General features: G+C 53.5%; 8 protein-coding genes across 8 annotated transcripts; 3 read left to right on the top strand and 5 right to left on the bottom strand.

Moving 5' to 3' along the window:
* Positions 1-137: 137 nt before the first annotated feature.
* On the bottom strand, positions 138-1508 carry HD553DRAFT_158892 (uncharacterized protein). Its single transcript, XM_046176811.1, has 3 exons — positions 1263-1508; positions 453-1185; positions 138-371 (listed from the first exon to the last, which is right to left on the bottom strand). Exons 1-3 carry the CDS (start codon positions 1265-1267, stop codon positions 249-251), a joined length of 861 nt encoding a protein of 286 aa, XP_046039254.1. The 5' UTR covers positions 1268-1508; the 3' UTR covers positions 138-248.
* Positions 1365-3417, bottom strand: HD553DRAFT_305393 (ribosomal protein S5, N-terminal domain-containing protein). Its single transcript, XM_046179159.1, has 4 exons — positions 3169-3417; positions 2655-2719; positions 2175-2571; positions 1365-2098 (listed from the first exon to the last, which is right to left on the bottom strand). Exons 1-4 carry the CDS (start codon positions 3239-3241, stop codon positions 1845-1847), a joined length of 789 nt encoding a protein of 262 aa, XP_046039255.1. The 5' UTR covers positions 3242-3417; the 3' UTR covers positions 1365-1844.
* A 460-nt stretch (positions 3418-3877) lies between these two features.
* On the top strand, positions 3878-5308 carry HD553DRAFT_339425 (ribosomal protein S9; the record flags this gene model as incomplete). The annotated part of the gene is made up of 6 exons (XM_046182441.1): positions 3878-3907; positions 4596-4601; positions 4676-4749; positions 4830-4979; positions 5056-5204; positions 5298-5308. 6 exons carry the CDS (start codon positions 3878-3880, stop codon positions 5306-5308), a joined length of 420 nt encoding a protein of 139 aa, XP_046039256.1.
* A 3420-nt stretch (positions 5309-8728) lies between these two features.
* HD553DRAFT_159092 (OSCP/delta subunit of ATPase) lies at positions 8729-10190 on the bottom strand. Its single transcript, XM_046176812.1, has 4 exons — positions 9961-10190; positions 9718-9874; positions 9121-9519; positions 8729-9040 (listed from the first exon to the last, which is right to left on the bottom strand). Exons 1-4 carry the CDS (start codon positions 10018-10020, stop codon positions 9030-9032), a joined length of 627 nt encoding a protein of 208 aa, XP_046039257.1. The 5' UTR covers positions 10021-10190; the 3' UTR covers positions 8729-9029.
* A 141-nt stretch (positions 10191-10331) lies between these two features.
* On the top strand, positions 10332-13971 carry HD553DRAFT_292434 (eukaryotic translation initiation factor 3 subunit 8). Its single transcript, XM_046178406.1, has 8 exons — positions 10332-10801; positions 10974-11148; positions 11238-11491; positions 11574-11819; positions 11900-12418; positions 12505-13292; positions 13377-13620; positions 13700-13971. The coding sequence occupies exons 1-8, from the start codon at positions 10553-10555 to the stop codon at positions 13907-13909; spliced, it is 2685 nt and encodes an 894-aa protein (XP_046039258.1). The 5' UTR covers positions 10332-10552; the 3' UTR covers positions 13910-13971.
* Positions 13972-20359, bottom strand: HD553DRAFT_305405 (uncharacterized protein). The gene is made up of 21 exons (XM_046179160.1): positions 19352-20359; positions 18495-19272; positions 18297-18431; positions 18091-18239; positions 17855-18013; positions 17532-17783; positions 17118-17463; positions 17038-17053; positions 16862-16982; positions 16755-16803; positions 16680-16688; positions 16589-16610; positions 16386-16524; positions 15696-16322; positions 15527-15641; positions 15205-15463; positions 15112-15140; positions 14890-15046; positions 14590-14822; positions 14474-14529; positions 13972-14407 (listed from the first exon to the last, which is right to left on the bottom strand). Exons 1-21 carry the CDS (start codon positions 20313-20315, stop codon positions 14070-14072), a joined length of 4953 nt encoding a protein of 1650 aa, XP_046039259.1. The 5' UTR covers positions 20316-20359; the 3' UTR covers positions 13972-14069.
* A 290-nt stretch (positions 20360-20649) lies between these two features.
* Positions 20650-23589, top strand: HD553DRAFT_159352 (uncharacterized protein; the record flags this gene model as incomplete). Its single annotated transcript, XM_046176813.1, has 2 exons — positions 20650-21122; positions 21194-23589. Coding segments are annotated over 2 exons (2733 nt in total), but the record flags the coding sequence as incomplete, so codon positions are not given.
* A 68-nt stretch (positions 23590-23657) lies between these two features.
* Positions 23658-24447, bottom strand: HD553DRAFT_339430 (uncharacterized protein; the record flags this gene model as incomplete). Its single annotated transcript, XM_046182442.1, has 7 exons — positions 23658-23769; positions 23833-23902; positions 23988-24086; positions 24150-24204; positions 24286-24302; positions 24365-24376; positions 24441-24447. The coding sequence occupies 7 exons, from the start codon at positions 24445-24447 to the stop codon at positions 23658-23660; spliced, it is 372 nt and encodes a 123-aa protein (XP_046039261.1).
* Positions 24448-24548: the final 101 nt, after the last annotated feature.

Below are 24548 nucleotides of genomic sequence, written 5' to 3' on the forward strand. Positions count from 1 at the left end.
ACACAAGCGAACAGACTAGGAACATGACCGGCATGACCCTTCGAGTCCAAGGTCCGGTTGAATGATGTATTGCTCGCACGTCTCCCGGAAGAGAAAGCGAATTGATCGTTACAAGCACAGACGTCGTACGGGTTGAGCTCGGTATAAATTGGTCGTAAAGCAAGAACGTGAATTGTCGGGTGGTAGTGGGAAAGAGTATGGCGAAGCAGTCGCACAATAGGGAAGCCAGATCCAGTAAAGAGCCTTGATCACGGTTCCGATCCCGGAGCGCCGTACCCTCCACCTTCGAGGGGGACGGCCTCGTCTAGCGGGTTCTCTGATGTTGATTGTTCAAGGAGCGCAGACAAGGGTTGATTGCCGTCGATCGCTCGCTACGATATCAAGCACACCGATCGTTTGATCAGTCACGGTCTTCAGATCTTGACCGTAATTCGTGGTCTTTAGAAACTTACCTGCAAGCACGCTCGATAGTCTGTCCACAATCCGCCGCAATTTCGTTCGTACTCCTCGGCCATCATCCTTGACCTCTCCTTCCTCATCTCCTCCTCCGTCATCCCTCCGGCCATCTCGACCTGTTGCACGCCATCGTTCTGTCCCAACTGATGCCTCTGAGCGTCATCATTCTCGTCGCCCGGAAGGTCGTCATCAAACAACGCTTCCTCCGGTCCAAACTCTTGCTCGATCGCCTGCCTCTCGCTCTCCGCCAGCTGTTCGACGTCCTCCTCGTCTTCGTCCACCAGAATTTCGTCTTCGAGCTCTCCTAGCGCGAAATATGCGTATTCGTGCAAGAGTTCTGGGAGAGGTGCGGTGGAATGAGCCGGGCGGCGAGACAAGAAGGGGTACAGGTCCGGGTGCGCTCGAACATCGTCTTCCCGAAGATTCCCACCGCGAAAGGTTGAGGGGATCGGTAGCTCCTTGCCAGTTGGACTTTTGGTCTCGCTAGTCGATATCGATACTCCTGCATCTTCGTCGGCCAGTCCTTCAAACACTTTCTGATCCGCATCAATCTCTGCCCCCGGCGAGCCCTGATCCGCCTTTTGTGCCACGGCCGAGCTCGTCTCCTGCGAAGAGACCACCGTCGAGGGTCCGCTCGTCAAGACCACGGGCTGCAGGTAACCCTCGAACCAGGCATTGAAGCACGAGTCATATCGATGCTTGAGTGGTGTACATTCCGGTGAGAGCGAGCTGCGGGCAGGCGAGGCACAAGGTCAGTATTTCGGGACCCAGCCAGTGTACCGCTGTCCGGTGCACAGAGTACCTACTCCATGGCTCCTGTGTAGACTGACTCGTGTGTAGATCTATGTGGGCGGGATGTTACGGTGTATGCACATACAGAAACATGAATAATCTACGTTTTGATGAGGTGCCAACTGCATGACAATTGAGCCAGTATCGACCTCGTTCTGCCGAGTCGAGGGACCTTTTGTTCGGCTGACGACTCGCGTGACGCGGCCATACTGCGAGGACGGCATCAAGAGACGTTTCACACCGCAGAACTCCTGTTACACAAGAATACCATGGGCCATGGGCAATGCGCTGTCATCTCGAGACACAACTAGAGACATGACCGAAAATGACGACTCGCTCCTCGAAAGATCGCGGCTGGCACGAGCAGACGTCTGTTAGTGAGCCTGCCGCCCCGTTAATGACGCGATGTCCTTAATAATAAGCCGCGAGCCTAGGAAATCACGAGAGATTGATTCGAAAACCACGGCAGACGTTCTCAACGAGTGAAGCCGGCGAACAATACCATTCTTGTCCGCGCGGGCGGGATCTAGACCATTACAAACTCGTCCACGAAAGCACCACTAGCAGACTCTTCCTCTCAACGAGGCAAGAGCAGCCTAGTAGTTGGCCTTCTTGCTTCCGACCTGCAAGTGACCCGAGAACTCGTCGTAAGGGGTCTGACCGGGCTCGATGACCTTCCACAAGTCGGGGCTCAAGAACTCGTAAGTCTTGGCGATGGCGGCGAGGGTGGCCTTCAAGAAGTTACCCTGGGTCGAGGTGGATCCGGTAGACTGGGTGTAGCAGTCCTTAACTCCGGCCATCTGGAGGAGACGTTTCGAGGCGGGGGCGGCCACAATGTCGGTTCCTCGGGCTGATAGAGAAGTACGATAAACCGAAGTCAGTTGACAGATACAAGTAGATTAAAGCTCTCTCGACGCGCTACTCACGAGCGGGGACCAATCGACACATGACGGATCCGGACTTTCCGGAGACCTTGCAGGGAACGGTGTGAGGCTCCTGGATGTGGTTACCCCAGTATCCCCTCCTGACGGGGACGACCGACAACTTGGCAACAATGATGGCACCCCTGATGGCGGTGGCGACCTCCTTGGCGCACTTGACTCCGAGACCGACGTGACCGTCAAAGTCACCGACAGCAACGAAAGCCTTGAATCGGGTTCGCTGACCGGCCGAAGTCTGCTTCTGGACGGGAGCGATCGACATGACCTCGTCCTTCAAACCGGGGAGGAACTTGTCGACGATCTGGTACTCCTTGATGGGGAGGGAGAAGAGGTAGATCTCCTCCATCGACTTGATCTTGCCGTCGTTCACCAAACGACCGAGCTGTCAGAGTGATTCGGTGTGGTTGGGCTCGTCAGTCGATCGTTTCTACCGATCTATGCGGTTATATTCATCAGGACACTGACCTTGGTCACGGGTTGCCAAGGCTTGTCCTCGTCCTTTCGGGGACCTCGTCGACCCCTGCCTCGGCCTGATAGTAGTCGAACAGATCGAGAAGAGCTATATCAGCTCTCGTACTTCCGGGATTCTCCATAGGAACGGTTGGGGCAGGTTTCAAGTCTAGGCAGCAGGCGAAGATGAGCCGGTTGGAGAATGTCGTTCAAGTGTTGACGAGGTCGTGATGAGGCCGGCCTTTTCTGATGTGTCGTCTGAACCGAATTCTCCCTGACGGCAACATGTCCACAAGCCGCACAGCATGTGGTCGTCGTCCCTGCCTGTTTTGATTTCTTCGGGGTCGCCATCTAATCCTCCTTCTCCCGTCTTGGCTTATCGATCTTTCGCTCGTATCCAGCATTCCATCCTTCCAAATCGTCCTGATCCAGCTCGTGTTCGGACCCGTCCTCCTCCGCTGCTGCCTTGACCTATAAACCTGTTCCCCCGTCCCGTTCCTTCCCTCCTCCAAACGCATTCTGTACGCACCACCTCGACCTCGGTCACCACCCCTGGCGGCACCACGACCGAATCCTCCTCGTTGTTCAGCGGGAGCGGACATTTTGTTGATGTTGGCGACTTGATCCTTTTTCTTCTGAGAGACGGGGTCCGGTGGAGCAGGAAGCGAAGACTTGGGGGTACGGCGAGCGAGGTTGAGATCGTTTGATCTGGTCGATCGATGACTTGCGAGTTTCCCGGGTCAACGGCCTAGGACTGGGGTCAGCAGCACTGAACGCGCGAGAGTTCACAGAGCAGAGGGGGGTGGGCGGTGATCGAGGAGTCTCAGCTTCGAGGGAAACATGAGACACAACTCTCCCCTCACGAGGTCGGAGATTACTAGACGCGCGTCGCCCCTCCACCCTTGACCATCTCTCTCGTAACTCTTTGGGGATTTGAACGCGTCTGCGCTTGTTGTAACGGCGCGCTTCTATCCGAACAAAAGCTCTTTGCTCCCCTGGGCGCCAAATCTCTCGACCCGCGACCTCCACCTTCTAGCCTGGGTGAGCCCTAGCGTTCCCCCTTGGGCCTTGCCCAATCGCTCTCACCCGTCGTCCTCTCACGCTGAGCCTCCCAGGCCCAGCAGCACCCCGACCGCCAGATCACCTCGAGGTCATCCTCGACCCAAAGACGATATCGACAATCAACCTTCGCACCCGCCTTGCTCTTCCGGTTGGATTCAACGACAAGCACGCCCATCATGTCTAACGTTCAGACTTTCGGAAAGAAGGTTAGTGTGCACGGATACTCGGTCTGCGGGAAGGAGCAAAGAGGGGAAATAGCGAGGGGTTCGTTCGTGTGCTCGAGGAAGGAATAAAGATCAGGGTGGACGACATGGAACAGCCGCATCGAATGAGAGAATAGGACAAGCCGATAAGATGGAGAAGGAATCGGTACCGCCAACCGCCTACAAGCAGCGGCTCAAGCGACAACTCGTAAAAATAGTTTACATGCGGTCCAACGCGACTCTTCATGCAGCAGGATCTCTCAGGTCTCAACAAGCGATGGAGCGAAAAGACAGTCCTTCTGTCGCCGTAGACTATCCTGACGGAAAGCTGCAGACGCCCGAAACATCTAGGATGACGTCGATAGACAATGCGTCTTTTTCCGAAATCTCGACATGATTTGGCTATTTCAACTCGACGTCGGCAATTCGAATGCATCTTCTCGTGGATCCCAGGCACCAATCTACAATACGAGCAAAGAGCACACGATTGCACGAACCTCGCAGCTTCCACCTCTCCTCAGACGCGTTGCTAGGTGTCGTATGACAGGGTTCACTAACGCTTGCTTGAAACCTTTTTTTATTCTGTGTCTAACAGAAGGTACGCGGGATCAATAGATGGAACAAGCGAGGAAAATGGAATGGGGTACTAATTGGTTGTCTTCCTGCTGTTTACGTTTGATCCGTATAACAGACCGCCGTGAGTACAATTCGTGGCAGGCGTTGACATTCGGGGCAAGATAAGCTAAACGATGCTGTTGCTCGTTGCTGCAGACCGCCGTCGCTTTCGTCACTCCCGGTAAGGGTTTGGTCAGGCTCAACGGATCTCCCATCTCGGTCGTCGAGCCGTGAGTACCATCATTTGACTTCGATCCAGGATCAATAGGCTAAATCTGACTGGGTTCTTTTCGTTGTGTTCTTTCTTTAGTGCCGTCCTCCGATACAAGATCTACGAGCCCATCCTCACCGTTGGTGTCGAGAGGTTCCAGGGAATTGACATCCGTCTCCGAGTCAAGGGAGGTGGTCACGTTTCCCAGATCTACGCCTTGAGGCAGGCTATTGCCAAGGGTGTCGTTGCGTGAGTCCTCGATTTATGAAAGCGCTTGCGTCGACGTAAGGGAGACATGCTGACTCAGAACACACGCTATACACAGTTACTTCGCCAAGAACGAGGACGCTGCTTCCGCCCTCGAGCTCAAGAAGGCTTTGGTCCAGTACGACCGAACCTTGTTGGTCGCCGACCCCCGACGAATGGAGCCCAAGAAGTTCGGAGGAAAGGGAGCCCGTGCCAGGCGACAGAAGAGTGAGTCGATTCTCTCCACCTTTCATCTCGTAGTGACGTCCGCTGCAGCCTTGCTAATCTCGTTTCTTTATACCTACTTCTTTATACCTACAGGTTACCGTTAAGTGTTGGGACACTGGCGGTTGCGATTCGACTGTGCGATTCCGGGAGGGAAAGGTTCCGCGACGCGCAATTTGGGAGGAAGTCTTGGAGACGTATGGGCGAATACCTATTTTTTCTGTCGACGGGGCTTCTTTTCTTTCGGGACGCGTTTGTTTGGTCCGTGAGACCTGTTGTCAGATAGAAGAACCTATACGATCCATTCTTTCCCTTGATATTGAGGTGATCGTCTGTGGGCTGGGCGGAGTGAAGCCCCAGTCTGAGCAGCTCCGTTGCCTACTGCTAGCGGCAGTCGGACGATAGCGTATTCGCGTGTCTGCGTGCAGATCGAGCTAGAAACGCTTCCGACGTTTCAGGTGTCTCGTTGTAGCGCGTGATCTTCCAGCTCGTCTTCGTCTTCTCCGTCATCCTCGTGCTTGTCCCTCTACCGGATAGCCTGTGGCGGTTGCCATTGCTATTGTGACGAGTTGAACGGGGGATGGTCTTGGTCCAACTTGGTCACTCTGGCGATAGCTTGTCTAGCAGAAGCCCGCTTCGACCTCGTTCGCTTGGCAGCCGCCTACTCTACAGAAATACAAAATATAGCAATACGACCGCGTAGGGCGAGTCAATACGGGGCAGCAAACAGCACATGGACAGCACAGCCCAGTATCAACCCCTTCCTGAATCAGTTACCTGTCTGATCCTATGAAGTCGAGACATACTTCTAGAGTATCGGTACGCGTTGTAAGGGAAAGCTCTTCGATGTATCGATGCCGCGGTATATATATCGATTGGCCGATGTATCAAGCGCGACTCGAAGTGTTTGACCCTAGCAAATGGAAATCATAATGATGGCTTCCGTTTAGCTGGCGCAAGGCCGAGATGTATGTTATAATGAGCACTACTGCCGGATGACGCAAGGCAGAGCTTGAATTCCTCTGATCAGCATGTCCTGTGCATGACCTTCATCTGCCTCTGGGTTATCGGAGAAGGATCCATTAAATTGTAAAGTCGATTTTGAAGCTAACTTTCGATGCAAACCCCAACTGATTCGGCCTATCTTCGAATTGCGTCTATTCAGCTTTCGGAACATTCCCCAGCAGTACCTGGTAGCCGGCGTCCTACCATGTCCGCCTCCAACAACAATATCGAACTCGCCCAAATCGGCCCCGTCACTCTCAAATCTGGACCCAAACCCGGCAACACCAATACCAATACCAATACCAATACCAATACCAATACCAATATCAATACCAATACCAATGACCTTGAGGCGAATGAGGCGAAGGAGAGAAAGAGAGTAGAGCTGTTGGCGAAGCTAGGTCGCATCGCAACTCGATTGCAAGAAGCAGACCTTGCTAGCAAGAATCCAAGGTCTGATGAACTGCTTACGAGAGTTGATGGGTTCCCAGAAGAAGAAGGGGAGTGGAACGCCTTGACAAGAGAGGGCTGGGCAATGTGTGCAGTAGTTTGGGGCGTAAGAGTCGGCTGGCTTTCTCCAACAAAGGTGTGTACCTCACTAGCTCCCTATGGATTTATGATATGATATATGATGGATATGAGTGTTTACGAAACCCAGAGCCATGCGTTCTCAGGTGAAAGCGCCGCCGTTACACTGTCTTCAATCGATTATACGTCTACCGTCATCGAGAATCAAGACCGAGGCTCGGACAAGATGACACCGCGGTCTTATCTTGGTGGCATGGCCCAACGACTGTTGACACATTAGACTAGAGCGAAACAGTCGAGCACTACAGCTCGTCGCAATGCCATATTGGCTTCAATCAAGGGTCGAGGATCCTTATCATCCGGACCCGCCGACTGGGTGGTCACGAAGATGGATGATGTTGTGCTCGTGCCTCATGATGGTCGTGAGCCCATCCTGGCCCACTCGCGAATTCGGGTTGAAATCCAGAGTCTGAATTTGACCACTCAATTGAACATTTATATCTTATGGAGGACGGACTGGGTGAAATATTGAGAGATGTCAGTCCTGCATGAAATGTGCTGAATGTACAGCGGGCTAGACGCAGCGGAGGAAGTTTCAAACGCAGTCAATACGTGATCGAGGAAGGGCAACAAGTTGTCGAAGAGAAGGGTCCGCTATAGACACAGAAGATTATCTCGATGTAGGCGATGTTTCCGGATGTCGGACCGATATTGCCATCGCTATGCGTCAGTTTCCAGCGAACTACATCCGTTTGCGAAAGTCGTTTGGCTACTCAACTTTCAAGCGCTTCACAAATACTCTGAATTCCCATGGCCAACCTCTCGCCCTCCCATACACCCGTTGAAGCCTCGCATATAATCCTGAACTAACTTGATTGGTTGGGTGGCGTTTACTTTGAGGTTTGACAGTCCCCATGAGCGCTACGGCTGCCACCTACATGCGTCTGTCGTCGGTTACTCGCATGATCGCTGGTGGCAAAATGGTAATCGGCAAAATGGTAATCGCTTGAGACGAGAGTGGTAGATTACGACTCGATGTCAAGCCGGGAACCAACGATTTCACATCAACCTGCTCTTGGTGAAACATTCGCAAAATTAACGACAGCCCGGCCATGAGATCGTCGGCTGTCGCCGGGACGTCATTCGCTGCACTCAGACCGGTGTCGCAGCAACCGAGCCCTGGCCGAAGCCCAGGGAAAGCCATGTGTCCGACATGAAATCCGAGACCCAAGTGGTACCTGATAATCTATCGTTAATAACCGGACATCTCTGAGGAGAAACTCAAGCTAATGGTAGAATGGATCAAGTTTCGTCTAGATGAATGCAGCCGCAACAGACAGAAGCACTACTTCAAGAAGGGTGACAGCGGGCTGCTTACATTTGGGGAGGGTAGCTGCGGGAAGGGTTTCCAAGATCACTGGTTGGATTGGGTCACCAATGACGAGGGGAGTTCGAAATAAGAACGTCGCAAGCGTTGGAACCCGGGTGCACTTCGATCAATCGCTTTCCCGAAACGCACTACCATTGACTGATGCGGTCAGGTCAAAGTCCAAAGATGCTATTTGGAAGCCACTTAGGTGGGGATTTTACTACGATTGTGCAAGCCCAAAAACCCGAGCGATCAAATTCAGTTTTTCGACCAATTCACCAGGTGGGAGGGTGTCCAGAGACAATCAGTAGCACAGGTGGCTAGGCTAAGATATTGGGATCTCAGCGCGGCAGAACGGCTTCGCGTGCTCCAGGATTGGCCGAAGGAATCACGGTCACCACTTTCGACGGCGAGATCCCAAGCTCGAACTCCTCTGCCGACAAGAACACGGTGCAGCACTCGCCCTCTACCTCAGCGAAATTCAAACCGGATCGAGTTCATTGATCGTTGAACCAGATGCACGCCGACGGCCCCCTCGGAACCGAGAACGCAACCCTAAACCCGCTAACCGCAACTGCAGCTTCGATTCTGCAACCTTAAACCTTAGGATTCAGACCTCGGACGCCGAAATAAGGGCAACGCCCATCAACATCTGATCCTGGGCTCGTCACTTATATTCGCAGCTCCGGCGTCAGCCATTCCGCGGTCGACGATCGAGGCACATGGATCTCCAGCCCGACTCTTCTTCGCTCCGATTTCCGATTCGTTTAATTGCATTGTCATTCTTTTCATCTAGATTCCATTCGATTTTTCGACCCGATTCCAGGACGCCGAGATAGACACATAGGGGTTTGATTGTATTCTCCCATGCAAGGTCTAGTGTCCTCTCTTCATTGAAGACAAGGTCGATAATGATCGTCTGATATTTAGACTCCCTCTGCAAAGGAAAAACATCAACAAACCAACGGTCAGCCCACGCCAACGCCTCATACCTCCTCGACTACGACCACGACTCACGGGCCAGAGCGGCGTTGAACTTGTTGACCTTGGAGCTCGCGCTCAAGTCGATCGTCTGTTCACCAAAGTCCACCTCCAGACCGCCCAAGATTCCCGGGTTGACCCTGTTGACCAACTTCAAGTCCTTGCCCTGGGCGATCTTGCTCCCCTTGAGAGCCTTTTCCAGACGCTTCATCTCGGCACCGCCAGCGGCCAAGGGTTCGGCCGAGGTGACGGTGACGACGAGTTGACCACGGTGAGCGGCCATGAGGGTGGAAAAGTCGGTGATGACCGAGGGGAAGGCGGCGAGACGGCCGTTGGAAGCGAGGACCTGGAGGAGGTTGGTGATAATAGGGGAGGATCCCGAGGCGAGGGAGGAGATGAGCTTGGATCGCTCAGAGACCGAGAGGGTGGGGTTGGCTGCGACGAGGCAGGGGGGTGAATCAGTACATCTGCCCCGTGAATTATGAGATGTCCAGTATCCATCGACCGTCATCGCTGAGCGCACACGGGCCGAGCTAGACGGAGTCCGAGTCCCCAACATCTCCGGCACATATCCTCGTAGCAGCTCTGCGCTCCCGCTTCCTTCTTGCTACTAGACCCTCGTTCGACACTCACTCAAAGCCTCGGTGGTCTTTTGGTCATCCTTCAACTTCTTCTCGATCGACTGCAAGCCGGAAGCGACGGATTCCAACTCTTTCTGCGACTTTTTAGCGGCGGCAAGGTAAGTCGAGGTGGCGTAAGTCCCGGAGAGCGAGGTGATCTGGACGGGGGCCTGCGAGCGACAAGTACAGAGGGATGATTCAATTAGCTTGTTGTTGCGGGAATGTTTGGTAGCTGTGTATGTCGACGGAGACGGACCTTGACGGCGGAGGCGGTCGCGTAACCCCTAGCGAGGAGAGATCGAGAGAGGGAAGCCATCGTTTTGGGTATGTTTATATGTGTGTTTGTGTGTTTGTGTGTTTGTGTGTGTGTATGTATGATATCAGGGTGAGTGGATAGGGTATAACCTAGGTCGATGTCGTCAATCACCCTCGACAACTGCCCGGCTGCTGCTCGCTGCTGGCCTGGCTCCTCTTCGCGTCTGCCCGCTTTTCCTGGCTAGAGAGACCCTCTTTCGCGCTTTCTCACGCGTGTCACCCCACCCTCACCCCTAGCCTTTGCCCTTAACGCGCTCACAAAAAGAACTTTACCCTGACGAAGTCATGGGCCATGGTCATTACTGCATTCGACCTCTTCTCATCCATCGATCGTATCAAGGAAAATAGAGATCCGTCTTTCTTCCCCAGATACTCTCTCTTCCTCCACTCACCCTCTCATCCCCCCCAAAAAAATCAGAGCAACCGAGTTGACTCTGCGAAACAAGAAGAGGAGGAAAAAAAGTTTCTAGTGACGAAACCACAAGACACGACCCACACCACCTTTCAAAACCAAAACCGCAAACCACCTCACAATGTCCTTCTTCCGTGGCGGTTCCGACTCGGAATCCTCTGACGAAGAGTCCCTCCGATCGACCGATGACGAGCGCAAGCAGGTCAAGCCCAAGTCCAAGCTCGCCAAGAGTGCCAGCATGTTCCTCGCCGGTGGTGGGAGCGATTCTAGCAGCGACGACGATGATGACAGCGATGACAGTGATAGCGATAGCGATGATAGCGATTCAGATGATGACAGCGATGACGAGGGTGACAAGACGGTGAAGAAGGTGAGTCCTGGTCATGCTTCGTCGTGGTCGTGTCGTGTGAGCTGATATGCAACGTCGACTCTTTGTCTCTGCCATCCTTTTTCATAATTCACCCGCTACATTTGATTCACAAAACTTCACCCTACCTGATCCACTTGAACCTTTGATATCGATCCCTTCCCCACCTCTCTAGGGCCGAGGTGGAGCCGCCGCCTTCCTTCGAGGAGCCGTCTCTGATGATGAATCGGACGACGACGGTCCCAAGGTCGTCAAGTCTGCCAAGGACAAGCGATTGGAGGAGATGGAGGCTACCGTCAAGGTCATGGACAATGCGAGCAAGATCAACGACTGGGTCGCTATCAACAACGGTGAGCAATGCCTCCGGGGGTCTTGCTTGGAGGCCGTCTGCTGCTTCGTTTGTGCTCACTTGCTACCCTATCGATTCTGACCTCGCCAGAATTCGACAAGCTCGTCCGTTTCGTCGCCCGTCATCAGACCCTCACCTCGACCCTCCCCCCCGCGGCCCAGACCCCGGCGTTGTTCATCAAGTCGATCATCGACATGGACGCCCAGATCACCGAGACCGCCAAGAAGGAAAAGGACAGCAAGAAGAAGATGAACGCTGCCAATGCCAAGGGGTTGAACGGGATGAAGCAAAAGGTCAAGAAGCAGTTGCGAGAGTTTGAGAACGCCGTCAACGAGTACAAGAAGGTGGGGTCATCAGGGGTTTGACGAGCGCTTGCTCGAAGGGCGATGCTGACTCCGATTGAGAACCTATCGTCCGGCTTGACAGGACCCCGAGGCTTTCGAAGCTGCCTACGAAGCCGCCGTCACTGGATCGGGAAGCGCGGCGGACAAGGAGCAAAAGCAACGGGCGAGGGAGGCCAGGCAGGCCCGCAAGGCCGCCGGAGAGGAGGGCGAGGAGGGTCAGGAGGGTGACGATTTCATGACCGTCGGACGGGGCGGGAGGGCGTTGCAGTTGACCAGCGAGGGAGTGTTCAAGACGCTCAAGAGCATTGCCGAGAACAGGGGACGAAAGGTGAGTCGAGGAAGGTTGACGAGGGGCAAACATCGTTTCATCACGGCTGACGAGAATCAATCCGATGTACCGCCCGACAGAACGTCGACCGTGCCGAGACGATCAAGATCCTCACCCGACTGCTCGAAGTCTCGACCACACCCTATCAAAAGATCCGGGTCTTGCTCGCTACCATCGCTTCCCGTCTCGACTACTCTGCCAACCTGGCTTCTATCCCTCACGACTCGTGGGTTTCGGCATTGCACGAGACCAACCAGTTGATCACCATGCTCCTCAGCGAGCACAAAGAGTACGTCGTCGCTGAAGAGACGGAAGAGTACGACGACATGATCGAACGTACCCCGACTTCTGAGGGCGTGACGGACGGACGGGTCAAGGTCCGAGGGAGCTTGATCTCGTTTGTTGAAAACCTGGACAACGAGTTTACAAAGACATTGCAAAACTCGGATCAACACGGGAGCGAATACGTCGAAAGGCTGAGGGAAGAGAGGCCGCTGTACGAGACGATCGTCAAGGCTCAGGTGCTATTTGAGCGAGAAGGGTGGAGCGAGCCTACTGCGAGGGCAGTCATGAGGCGATTGGAGCATGTTTACTCCAAGGTGAGTCCCCGCCGCTTGCCTTGTAGCGGCTCTGCTCACCAGCTGGTCGTTGACTGTCTCTCTGTTTGTCTCTTCTGTCTTGATAGCCCTCGGCCATTGTCGAGGTTCTCGAGCGAAGCGCCGTCTCTTCGTTGACCGGTGAAACGTCCGGAGTGACCAACCTCTCGACTCCTCAAAGCGCCAACGACCTCGTCTACGCGCTCGCCGTCAACCTCTACCGTGACGCCCCGGCACTCATCCGAACCCGTGCCATGCTCTGTCACATCTACCACAACGCTGCCAACGGCAAGTACCACGAGGCTCGTGACATGCTCTTGATGAGCCATCTCCAGGCTTCCATCCAGCACGCCGATGTGACGACCCAGATCTTGTACAACCGAGTCGTCGTCCAGATCGGTCTGGCCGCATTCAAGAAGGGTCTCGTGTCCGAGTGTCAGTCGACCCTGCTCGAAATCTTTGCCTCGCAACGTGCCAAGGAGCTTTTGGCCCAGGGAATCCAGCGATTCTCGAACAACACCCCGGAGCAGGAGCTCATCGAAAAGAGGCGTCTCTTGCCCTTCCACATGCACATCAACCTCGAGCTGCTCGAGACCGCCTTCCTGGTGTCGTCCATGTTGATCGAGATTCCCCTTTTGGCCTCGCTCGACACGGACGAGGCCAAGCGAAAGGCGGTCAGTAGGCCGTTCAGGAGATTGCTCGAGCAGGCCGACAGGCAGGCTTTCATGGGTCCTCCCGAGAGCGCTAGGGACCACATCATGCAAGCCAGCAAGGCTTTGCAGACCGGTCAGTGGGAGAAGGCCAGGGACCTCATCTTGTCCATCAAGATCTGGTCTCTGTTGGATAATGCCGCCGAGGTCAAGGAGAAGCTTTCCCGGTGAGTCGAGTCGCCGATCGAAGGATGAGTTGACGCTCCTTACAGCAGCTGACTCGGCACTTTCTCTCTTGTCCCGTCGTGCAGGAAAATCCAAGAAGAGGGACTCCGAACCTACCTGTTCACTTACGCTCCCTACTACGACAGCATCTCGCTCGATCTCCTCGCCAGCACATTTGCCTTGCCTCGAGGAACCGTAACGGCCATCGCATCCAAGATGATCTGGACCGAAGAGCTTGTCGCCTCGCTCGACCAGATTGACGGCGTCGTCGTCTTCCACCGTGTCGAGCAGAACAGGGTACAACAGCTCGCCCAAGAACTCGCTTCCAAGGTATGTCTGCACTGTATGAAACGAGCTTGGAAACGCGTTTTTGCCGATACTCATGCGTTTCTGACCACATGCGCTATAGGCCGAACAATTGCTCGAGCAAAACGAGCGGGTGCTCGATCAGAAACTCGGTACCAACGACAACCGACCAGATGGCGAGCGTGGGGCTCGACAAGGAGATGGCGGTCGAGGGCGGAATGAACGAAGAGGAAGAGGAGGATATCGTGGCGGGCGAGGCTCGGGTCGCGGAGGTTTCAACTCTGGCCTTGGATCGAATAAGGTTCGGGCTTAAGACGGCACCTGTACATGACATTCTATAGGCATGGTAATCTGATATGGCATCTTAGAGACGACGTATTCTTTCTCGTCCGGTTCGTGGTCAGCTATATGTCGTAATGGTCGTCGATCGCGGGATCATTCTATTGTCGTTGGAACATATGCCCTCGTGTTCGTCATACGTGAGAGGCTTCTGCCGCGTCCACATCGATGATTTCGTGGCCGTCATCGCGAGGAGCCGCCGTCAAAGGCTGGTGCGATGCATTGTCGCCAACCACGGGATCGACAGACATCTTCACTTCGGCTTGCCCAGGTCCGGCTTGATCCTGATCCGGTTCGGACTGTTCCTGAATGGTCTCCCGAGCGCGTCGCATGTGGGTGCGGACCATGTGTTCGTCCTTCTTGACGTACACCAGCAGATACGGGTTCGCGTTGCTCCCAGTCGTGTCTCCGAGCGCCTCTGCTTTGTCAACCCTTGTCACCATCTCGTCATTGAATTTCAGATATTCGTCCGCTGGATGGAATTGTCGCATGTCAACCGTGCTCTACCTACCACATCATACGGTTGCCAGAAACGCACGCTGATCGGGTAAATCTCGCTGATATAACCAATAATGACCAAAGCCGGCTTGACCCCTGGTAAAGATAATGGTCAGCGATTTTTATCGATTTAACTCTCTCGGTTTCGGCGCTTACCGATGTATGAACACTGCGGACAGTTCGTAAGCACATTCGCGATCGTCGAGCCATTGTTCCTCTATCATAACCAGTAGCTCTTCGATCCGCTTCCTGGTTACTGCGATATCTGCCTCGATCCGCTCGCTCTCCACCTTCAGGTTAGCTTGCAGTCCCAGTATAGCCTCATCACCACCTGCAACAGCTTGCAAGGCCTCTATCAGGATCCGCATTGTTTCAGCAATGGGTTGTTGCTGTTGTGTACGTATGTGCTCGTGAGCAATGCATTCCGATAAACGACGGAGGTAAGACAGGGCCAACCTTTGTGCCGATCAGAGTCGCCAGTTTGGCTCTAGCGTTGGTAAGTTCCCGTGTCAACTTTTGGGTCAAGTCGCGTTTGGAAGAGTCGGCCGAGGGCAAGAAGCGATCCATATACAGCGTTTCCTCGAACTTGACGTATGCATTGCTTTTGTATGGCCTGCAGAGATGTATGACTCGGTTCAGTGTGATTTGACCTGCTCGACCAGGTTCGATATATCTTACTTCAAAGTCTCGCGATCGAATTGAGCGCGCTGCGTTGTCGAGAGCAATCCGTACTTAGTCAATGTTGACATGAATAAAGAGTTGGCTGCTTACCTCGAGCTGGATCTGCAGTACTGGAGGGATTGTGGTCATCTCAAGCACCTTCTGCGCAGTCTTCCCTTCGAGATCGACCTTGTCCGACGCGAAGTAGACCTCTTGCAACTTCTCATATAGGTCACTACTAGCTTCATCGCGTACGCTGACATATACGCTATTGAAAGCGACATCCTGCGCAGATATTTCTTTTACGGCGCTTCCCGTCTGCGTGTCCTGATCTATGAGGAGACGTTGACGGGACACTCCAAAGAACAATCTGGAAATGGGCTTCTCTGCATCAAAAACTGATGACCCTTTCGAGCGGAGCGGTGGTACTTACCGCTTGATTACGTTATTAGCAACAACGCCAGCCTCGTCCTTGACGGCGAGAATGGCGACCGCTTCGGCTTGAAAGAGGACGTTGTCCAGGCATTCCGATATATCATGCTGACGACCTGGCACGAGGTAGCCTTAGCCTTGTTCACCTGTGATAGCTTCGAAAGACTTACCAAACATCATGTCGTTGTTGATAGAAGCGCGATGGGGTCGAGGTGGTAACGGAGGGGCTCGCAATGTTGGGCCGATTAGAAGAGGTGCAAGTGCCTGATCCACATTAGAAGCGGTGTCAAGAGCGCTTTCATCGACGTCCATCGGAGTCGAATCAGGCGGGTGAGCCTCTTCGACGAGATCGGAGAGTGGCCTGACTGGTGAAGTAATTGCAGGCCCCTGACCAAGCTCGATAGGTTCAGCGGAAAGACTCCTGGAACCTGATCGGCCGATTGGGATTGCCTTGATAGTGCGAGGCTCGCTCTGTTCGGTTGATGGAGTGTGGCGATCACCTTCTTTATCGACCCGATCTTCTGACTCCCGCTCGTCATTGGTCCGCTTCCCCAGAACACTCTCTGTGACAGCACCGGCAGAGACCGATGTCTCCATCCTCAGGGGTTCTTCTACTGTAGGCAAGTCTGTCATCGTACTGTCTTGGGCGGCACTTTGAGGGATGCATTGTCCCTCGGTCGATTGTGTCTCGTCCGTGGCAGTCACCAGTGCGAGATAGGCGAGCCGCTTTTCCGGCGCTACGGCGGAATGCACAGCGGTACCCAGAGTAAGAAACAGATCCGCAAGATGACGAACAACTGAAAGTTTCAGTTCGCTCAGCCGATATTCACATATGGTTGGGTATACTCAACTTGACTTACAGTCTTTCGCGCGAACGAGCTCTCCTTGCGATAATAGTCTTCCGCCTACTCGAGGTAGGGCATCCTTTGCGGGAATATCTAGTTCCAACCGACTCAAAGCGATGATCGCGTTTCGGAACTCTTCAACGGTATTCAAGTACTGTGTGTAGGCAAGACAGTCAATGAGCAGCCGTGGAATATGGTCTGGTCTTGTCTGAATCTACCTGGAGCAACGAGTTCAGATAGCTGTACGGCGTGCAATTGTGCAATTGTTAGTTGTTGCCAAATACCAGACAAGAAACGGGGAGTATCTACCAGGTATTTCTGTTGCAAGAGCAAGAAGAATCCATCAGCGATACACCTCGCAAGGCCTTCGATGCGATGCCTTACCCGATATTATAAAGACCCGCTGGTACAGGCTTTGCGGGGATTTGTGTCGCTACATACGCATGGGTTTCAGCACTACAGCCAAGCCAGATAGCCGCTGACTGACTGACCCGCTTCGTCTACATGCATGCCCAGTTCCCGTTGAAGGGTCTCCATATTCAGACGAGTAGCAATGAGCTTGAAATCCTTGATAATATCATTCCGGCTGTCTTCGTTGTTTGCCTCGGACAACTGATGACGCTGTGGTCAGGTGATCATCATCGTAGTCTCCTGCTTAGTTACGTACTGCTATCGTGTACAAGCTGCAAAGCGGCCAATAGTATGAGCGTTCGAGCGCGTAAGTCGTGACTATATACAGGAACATACCTTGGCCACATGTCGGAATCCACTTGATCCGGATCGTCTACATTGTACTTCTTGAGAACGTCCGACAGGCCGAAGAATTCATCTCTGAGCTTTTCTGCCAAGTGGATGAGCTCTGGATTGCGCAGCGTCTGTGCTATTCGGGTCATTGCACGGCACAGATTCTCTTGAGCATCCTTTTTGTCAAAGCCATTGCTCAAGCCATCGATCCAAGCCTTTTCTTGTTGTACAGCCGTCTCAAGATGCAGGAGCAGGTCCTGACGGCAAGATCTGTAATCGATCCTGGGATTTCCAGGACATGCCGAAATAACAATGTCATCGAGATGACGCAGTCTTTTCGGGATCGTCTCTGTGACGCGGAGATCACGTAAGGTCAGCTTAACAACTTGTTTCCTTTTCGATATCGAACCCACGTACCGGATGGCATGCCTGAATACGGCGGGTTGCGCGAGAAGTTCAATCGAAGCACATTCTTCTCGTCCCATTCCAACATGTTGCTCTCTTCCAGTATTTTCAGTACATCAGTATAACCCAGCGCACCACCTGGATGACAGTTCACCTGTGCCAGATATGCATCGTAAATTTGCTGTATGGTATCGTTCCATCGAGCTCCCAGACGTGTGACCACAGCCTCGATGACGTCGGGATGGGGGCGGCGTTCGGTCAGAGCTGGAATGAAACACCTGGATCGTCAGCGATTATCGAACGATTGAAAGGAATGGCTAGAACAGGCATCTTACGATCAGGGTCGGTCCATCTAGGTAACCTGTACAGGGCGGAGGGCTCCAAGGTCATGGCTTTGGCAGCAGCTCGATTGATGGCATGCAAGATGCTTTCAGGTCCGGCGATATACAGGAATCGAGAAGATGCTACATTTGCAGGTGGTGGATTCTTGCGAGCTGAGGATTGATCACGTCACGCAGTCCTTCAGTATTTCGCCGGACAATACATTTTTGTTGATGGAGGCGAAACATACCTATTGACGAATGCCCTTCTATCAACAGCTTCAATTCCGTCCATGCCCGTAGCGACCATTGCCGATCTTCCCAATCAAGGGAATGAAACCACATCCGTTCCCCGTCTGGCTTTTTCGAGCGGAAGCCCGCTCGTAGCAGTAGTTCCGTGCTAAATGATTGCACTTGTTATGATCGAGTAACATCCAATAGCGCCGTCATCGCTTACCCAATATCGTCCTGACCGATGATGCGAAGGTCATCTTGGCTCAATGCCCCCTTGTTCCCTGACCCTGCCTCGTCAGCTTGAATCGGATCGTCCTCGATCTCTTCTTCCTGGTCGACAATGGCACTCGTAATGACCCTACGTTATCTCAAGATCTCAACCAACTAGGACCAACGCTCGATCCACATAGCCCTTACTCACCTAAAAAGAACACTCAAGACCCGGATGTACTCGTCATGAATCGTGCTTCCGGGTCGAGGTGGTCTTTCCTTAAGTTGCGTCAGAAACCGCTCGGAGAAACAGGCCGGCATGGCAGACTCTGTGTCAAAGTATACTGCCACGTCGCATTGGCAACACCTGTACATTGAGCATGTCGGCCTTGGGTCGATATTCTCCCATTCGGCTGTAATCTCAGCCCGTATCTTGTCGCTACCAGACCGAGGCTTGAGGAGCGCATCAGGAGGTATGTTGAGGTGAAGAATGTCTTGGAGGTAGTGAAAGTGATGTTGCTGATCGTGCTTGCTACACAGCCTGCCTGCCTTTTCTTGCAACCGCCTTGCCAAATCGACATCAGGACCGACGAGTGACTGCGGAGCAGGAGGCGAGGATCGGGATACGGCAGCGTTGTGCCTGTCAGCCATTTCAAGTCCGTTGTCCTCGAGGTAGTCCACTCCGAGACGAAACCAGACGCAACAGTCGTAACAATACCACCACGCATAGGTTTCCCCGTTCGAGAAGCACGAGTAGAGATCCGAGACTAGACGCTTCAGACGGGGGTCTCCACCATCGGCGTCCTCCTTGACCAAAACAGCTTTGATCATGTGGCCGGCATGTTTGCGGGGTCCTCGTTGTACCAGCGTGTAGGCAGAGATACCTTCGCCGATCGCATGGTCCCATCGTTCGTCGTTCGGGCTGTCGGTGTATCTCGGCTGGTCCACCGGCATACGCCAATCCGGAGCCTTGCCGATCTCTGGATCGTCTAAGGCAAAGAGGGCATGAGGGCTCTTTAGTACAAATCTCGAGCTGTGTTTCATAAGCTCGACATGCATTCCACTTACTGCAAGCTTCATTCGCTCGTTTCGTATTGTACTTCTTGCGTGCTCGATCCCAATCAAAATTCGAGAACATAACCGTTCCCTTGTTCAGTTCCGGTTCGTCCTCGTCTGATGAGGTACTGCCCTCGGTCATATAGCCTCCCTGCAGTTTACGTCTGTTGACGAAGCGAGCGGTATTCTCCATCCGCTCGTCATCCAACGAGATCTGATCTAATGCGGAATCCGGGTCAAGTATCTCGACATGATCCACGTCCATCCTCTCCAAATCCGGTTCAGCTACGATAACAGCCCCAGTAGGACTAGGGATATATGGCGGTGGCAGAGGTGCACCGGTCGACTCGTTCAAGCCGAGTCCTCTCTCCTGAACCACGGGTTCGGCAGGAAGAGTCGCTCGAGTCGAGGAAGCCGGAGAATGGAAAGGCTTCCTTCCAGACGCTCCTTCCGCATAAGAAGGTTGCAAAGAAGAGATGGAACCCGAGCGACCGTGATCGGCAGACCGATTGATGACGAGCTTGCCGCCGTGAAAGACGGATGGAGGAGAATTGCGAGGTGGGGAATGAACCAAGTTGCCGAGAGCCACCGAACTTGGCTTAGAAGGGGAGGGTAGCTTCGCGGAGCTACTCGTTGCTGCGTTCTGAGGAACAGGTCCGCCTCGACTGCTTGTCGCTCCTGCATAAGACATGGTCAAGCTTCCCATCGCAGGAGTGACCTCGGATCCGGGGGACATGGCTTCTCGTGGCCCTGTCGAATGTCCTAGAGCAGCTTCCGAATTTGAACGGGCACCAGGTGTCGTGTCCAGATCGATGCTACGGTTACGGAACGGATTGTTGCTGCCCATACCAGTCGTTGCATCGGCCGGCAGGCTAGATTTGATGGGCCGAGGAGAATTCGGAAGTGGGGGAGGTAGCCGCCTTGAACTGCCTTGAGCTTTCGGTTCCTCGGCTGGCCCTTTTTTCGTTGGAGACATGTCTTTATATGAGGCCTCCTTATGACCGTTGAGAGATAGACCAGAAGAATGGGATAGCCGACATGTACTTGTGCATCCTGCTCGTATCGTAAACGTCTTTCGACCAGTTTGCTCGTGGACAGCTCGGCTGCTTCATGTCGTCATATATTTATTGTTACTTGACACGTCATGTTGCATATTTTATCATCATCGTGATCACCCAGGCCTGCCGAGATCATTTAATTGATTAGATCGACAACGCGAGACGCCCGCGGTTCAAGTAGCTTCTATGTCGGTCTGGTCCGCTTCGGAATGCCTCGGGGCGAGTCCCAGACATCGTTGACATCCCGGCCAGTTCAACTACACATACCATACACCGCACATACAACTCGCGGTCTCCCATACCCTTCAACCTCTTCAAAGAGCTGAATACACTCCCTACATCAGCTTGTCGAAAACCCTCGCATTAGTAGTGATACCCTTCGAACAGACAATCTCTCAACCCTCATCGCGATATTCGCTACCTTCCTCTCTCATAATTGTCAAGATATCCTCCATCGCAACACACATCTCAACTAGGAATCTAGAGGCTTATCAGACGATCCATCACACCTTTACAAGTGCCATTACGATGCATGTAACGATTGAGGCAGCGGACCAACAAGCGCAACGTTCGCTATCGCCACGGGAATTCACACCTCAACCGGTGGTCGAACGCATCATCCCGTCTTCATCGTGTTGTTATTGCTCGAACAAACAGATAAATCGTGGCCATACGGTCGATGTGACAAGAAGGTCTGAACAGGCTATAGTCAATACCCAGGAATCGTGAGTCTCGGTCCAGATTAGGAACCCGCTTCCGTTCGTTTGATCAAAATTCCGATCTCGTTTAGGTACAGTATAACCATGATGCGAAGTCGAGAATTGGAAACGAGACCACCACGAACTCAACCGAAGAGGATGTTGGGAAATCCAGTCCGGATCACGAAGCACCATCACCTCAACAATTCAGCTACTCACCAAAAACTACCCGTTGATGCTCTTGCCGTCTCAACTCCAGAAATCTCGCGGAATAACTCGACGCTTGAGACTGCTTTCATCGTGGCCGGCATGAGCTACCTCCTCCTTACATCTGTGAACGCGGCTCCGACTCCGCAGGCCGAGCAAGGCAGTCCTCTGCAACATGAGCCAACCCTACTCGAGCAGACGGAACCCTCCCTACCGGAGTGGGCCAGCTTCACATGGTCGAGCGTGGACACTTTCACCACAACTCCGCGGACATTCGGCGATCCTGTAGCGACCAGTAGTATCAGCATCGCCAACTTTGGTTCTGGTACGGTTTATGGACCTGCTCCTGTTGCCATGACCCAGGACGCAATCGCCATGACGACCGGGCTGGTGACGCCGCCAGCTATCGAGCTAAACACGGTACTGGATCCAACTCCGAGCGACATTTCAGTCACGTCCCGAGTATCGCTCGCCATGACAACCGAAGTGAACACTCCGTCTTCTATCGAGCTAAACACCGCGATGCAATCCGCTTCGAGCGATATCCCGACTATCATTCCGGCCACGGCGACCCCTACAACCACGTTCAACCCGCTTCACTTGATCCTTCCGGCAGGGCTGCTCGTTATCGGTGCCGGCCTGTGGCTATTCTTTCGAATCAGAAGGAACAAGCGAAGGCGGCAAGGGGTCCCTCCTCTCTCACCAAGCATGTCTTATAAGCCTTGCGATGGAAACGACCGATCATACGTCGGGTCTACGGATTGCAATCCGCTTGGTGGACTTCAAGCTTTAGATCAACCTTACTCTCTAAGATATAAATGGCAAGACACCTGCTCTTCCCACACGGGCCGTTCGGATCGATCGGAGGGTTCCACTCCAAGTGCTACTCTCGATCATCCCATGCAAGCTTATGCTCGGCTCTCAGGGGAGCATTGTCGGTTCCTGCGGCGATCGGATTCTGTCAAGCCACCCAAAATCATCATCCAAGCTCCCACGCCGGACAGCACCTGGAAGCGCATTCGTTTCACTCAAAACGAAGAACCCACTTCACCAAAGAAACGCTCGTCCCCGTGGAAGCGCTTTCTCAAGAGAAGCAAGGACTCAGTCGAGCCTCGAGTGGACGATGGCGAGTCTTTCTTGGCGGGGAAACCGTACGGCTCGATGGGACATTCCGAAACAGGAGCCTCTCCCAGGTTCCTCACTCGGCCCACCGTGGATGAAACCCGGTCGATCGTCAGTCAATCCGATGACATTCCCCGCTTGACCTACACCGTCACGTCAGAACCTCCGATCGACTTGACGATCTCATCGGATGACACCTCTCACGGCAGCGGCTCGTCTCCTGAGCCCGCTGGAAGTCCCGTGTTGAGCGCTCTTAGCCAATATAGTACGGTTTCCACCTTAATCCCATCGTATTACTACAGCCCGCTCGCAGCCACAATAGTGAGGGCAGGGAAACAGCGTCCGGGCACAGAAGCAACGATGTCACCCTTGATGGAACAAGATGTCGCTACCGTCGCGCCTCTTACATCTGTCTTGGACGGCCTCAGCTCCGTCCCCTTGATCAGTCGTCCTGGAAACCAGAGACATATTTCAAACGAGTCCTTCGTCTCCGTAGGCTTACTCGAGGGGTTCGCCGACCAGGAGTCTCCACCCATCGAGGCTAGTGGTCTACGCATCGTGACAGAGACGCCATCCCCGCCTGTCTGCATCACCGCATCGACCATCACTCAGGAGGGGTCATCATACTTTACGATCAAACCTTCGCAGGCCCCCAGTACTCCTACGCAAATCCCTAGAGACGAAGCAAGGCTCGCGTCCCCTCGAAAGACGATGAGAGGTCCGCGCCTCTTGATCCGCAAGAACCCCGATCGAAAGGAGATCGAATACGTCTCCCCGAGCATTGAAGTGACTCCTCAGACCGCTATCCCCGAAGAAGGATCCCGACGATCGCGAAAAAAGAAGCATGGCGGTCATCATCGCTCGATCAGGACACCTACCGGAGGTCGTCCAGCACCATCGCATGTCAAGCGTCACTCTACTGCGCACCTTTCGGACATCTTCGCACTGCCGGATGGTGCAAAGCAGACCGGTGACGAGACTGGTCCCGCACCGACCCTCGAACAAGAGGCGGACAGGCGACCCTTATAGGGATTTGATTCTGTTACACATCCACGTGGCTGCATTGTCTCTCAAAAGACCTCTTACTCATAAAACGACGACGAGAATTTTGTGTCGAGAGAGCCCCTTGTATTCGCGGATATCGGTTTAATCACGTCGCGGTATAATTATTATTTCGTGTTCGTTCTCTCAGAAGCTACTTGGTGTTTAGAAAAATCTCCCCCGGAAACGTGCTCAATGCTTCATAGGATATCCTTGAGGCGGCGGTCCTCCTTGAGGATGGCCTCCACCAGGACCCATCATCATTCCTTGTTGCGGTGGATACCCGGCTCCGGGTTGCTGAAACCTGAGCGAGCGGTACTGGTCAGCGAATGCAATTGTGATTGGTGTGACACAGGGGCAGGCTTACTGGCCGGGACGTTGGTAACCTTCTGGGGCTCTCTGAGGTTCCCAGCCATTTCCTTGCGGTTGCTGAAATCCTGTAGAACACAAGCAAGTCGCATCAGCTTCGGATTCCTGCAGAGAGAGTCAAGCGATCTCCTTGTAGATTGATAGATGACCCACGACAAATGTTGCACATCCAAATGTGGCTCCGGTGGTAGGGAAAGAGCGGGACGAAGCAGAATTCGAACCAATCCGAACTCTTGGCTTGGACGACGCTCGCTACCCATCCAGACATTCGTTCATCACCGTCCTTCCTAGCGAGTGGTTACAGGGACGACATACGGTTATGACAGTTGGGGCACATCCATTGTAAGCCAGGTTCGCTTTCCTGCTTGACCTGCAGGATTATGACAAGAACCGAGTCAGGGAGAGAAAGTCTTGGCGCTGTTGCTGTGGCGAGGCAAGCTCCAAAACATACCTTGGTAGGACAGCCGACTAGTACCGGAAACCACAGTAGAGTCAGTAACGGGAAGAGATCATGAGAACGGAGTACTGACAAGTGAAGCAGACTGCAGGAAGACAGAGTCAGCGGAGTAATCTCACACGCTCATCCTGGTTCACCATCGCCCTTACATGCCATCACGACGAAGTCTTGCGCGAGATCACCAATTTATACTCGATGCTAGTCTGATTCCGAGGCGGATTGCTACTGATTCCAGTCCGAGTGTTCAGATAATGAAA

This window comes from Filobasidium floriforme, assembly GCF_021052385.1.
Source record: "Filobasidium floriforme strain CBS 6241 chromosome Unknown HD553scaffold_3, whole genome shotgun sequence".
In the NCBI taxonomy this organism is placed as follows: Eukaryota; Fungi; Basidiomycota; class Tremellomycetes; order Filobasidiales; family Filobasidiaceae; genus Filobasidium; species Filobasidium floriforme.

Excerpts from the sequence above, each read along its gene's own strand:
- HD553DRAFT_305405 (XM_046179160.1), bottom strand. The coding sequence starts at position 20,315 with ATGTCTCCAACGAAAAAAGGGCCAGCCGAGGAACCGAAAGCTCAAGGC. Across the intron at positions 19,273-19,351 it reads ACGAGCGAATGAAGCTTGCA|ACGATCCAGAGATCGGCAAG; the intron begins GTAAGTGGAATG and ends TCTTTGCCTTAG. Across the intron at positions 14,530-14,589 it reads TCCGCAGTGTTCATACATCG|GGGTCAAGCCGGCTTTGGTC; the intron begins GTAAGCGCCGAA and ends TATCTTTACCAG.
- HD553DRAFT_159092 (XM_046176812.1), bottom strand. The coding sequence starts at position 10,020 with ATGGCTTCCCTCTCTCGATCTCTCCTCGCTAGGGGTTACGCGACCGCC. Across the intron at positions 9,875-9,960 it reads CGACCGCCTCCGCCGTCAAG|GCCCCCGTCCAGATCACCTC; the intron begins GTCCGTCTCCGT and ends TGTCGCTCGCAG. Across the intron at positions 9,520-9,717 it reads AAAGACCACCGAGGCTTTGA|CCAACCCCACCCTCTCGGTC; the intron begins GTGAGTGTCGAA and ends GCCTCGTCGCAG.
- HD553DRAFT_158892 (XM_046176811.1), bottom strand. Across the intron at positions 372-452 it reads ACTATCGAGCGTGCTTGCAG|CGAGCGATCGACGGCAATCA; the intron begins GTAAGTTTCTAA and ends TTGATATCGTAG.
- HD553DRAFT_305393 (XM_046179159.1), bottom strand. The coding sequence starts at position 3,241 with ATGTCCGCTCCCGCTGAACAACGAGGAGGATTCGGTCGTGGTGCCGCC. Across the intron at positions 2,720-3,168 it reads TGGTGACCGAGGTCGAGGTG|GCCGAGGCAGGGGTCGACGA; the intron begins GTGCGTACAGAA and ends GACTACTATCAG. Across the intron at positions 2,572-2,654 it reads CTTGGCAACCCGTGACCAAG|CTCGGTCGTTTGGTGAACGA; the intron begins GTCAGTGTCCTG and ends TCACTCTGACAG.
- HD553DRAFT_292434 (XM_046178406.1), top strand. The coding sequence starts at position 10,553 with ATGTCCTTCTTCCGTGGCGGTTCCGACTCGGAATCCTCTGACGAAGAG. Across the intron at positions 11,149-11,237 it reads CTGGGTCGCTATCAACAACG|AATTCGACAAGCTCGTCCGT; the intron begins GTGAGCAATGCC and ends TGACCTCGCCAG. Across the intron at positions 12,419-12,504 it reads TGGAGCATGTTTACTCCAAG|CCCTCGGCCATTGTCGAGGT; the intron begins GTGAGTCCCCGC and ends CTGTCTTGATAG.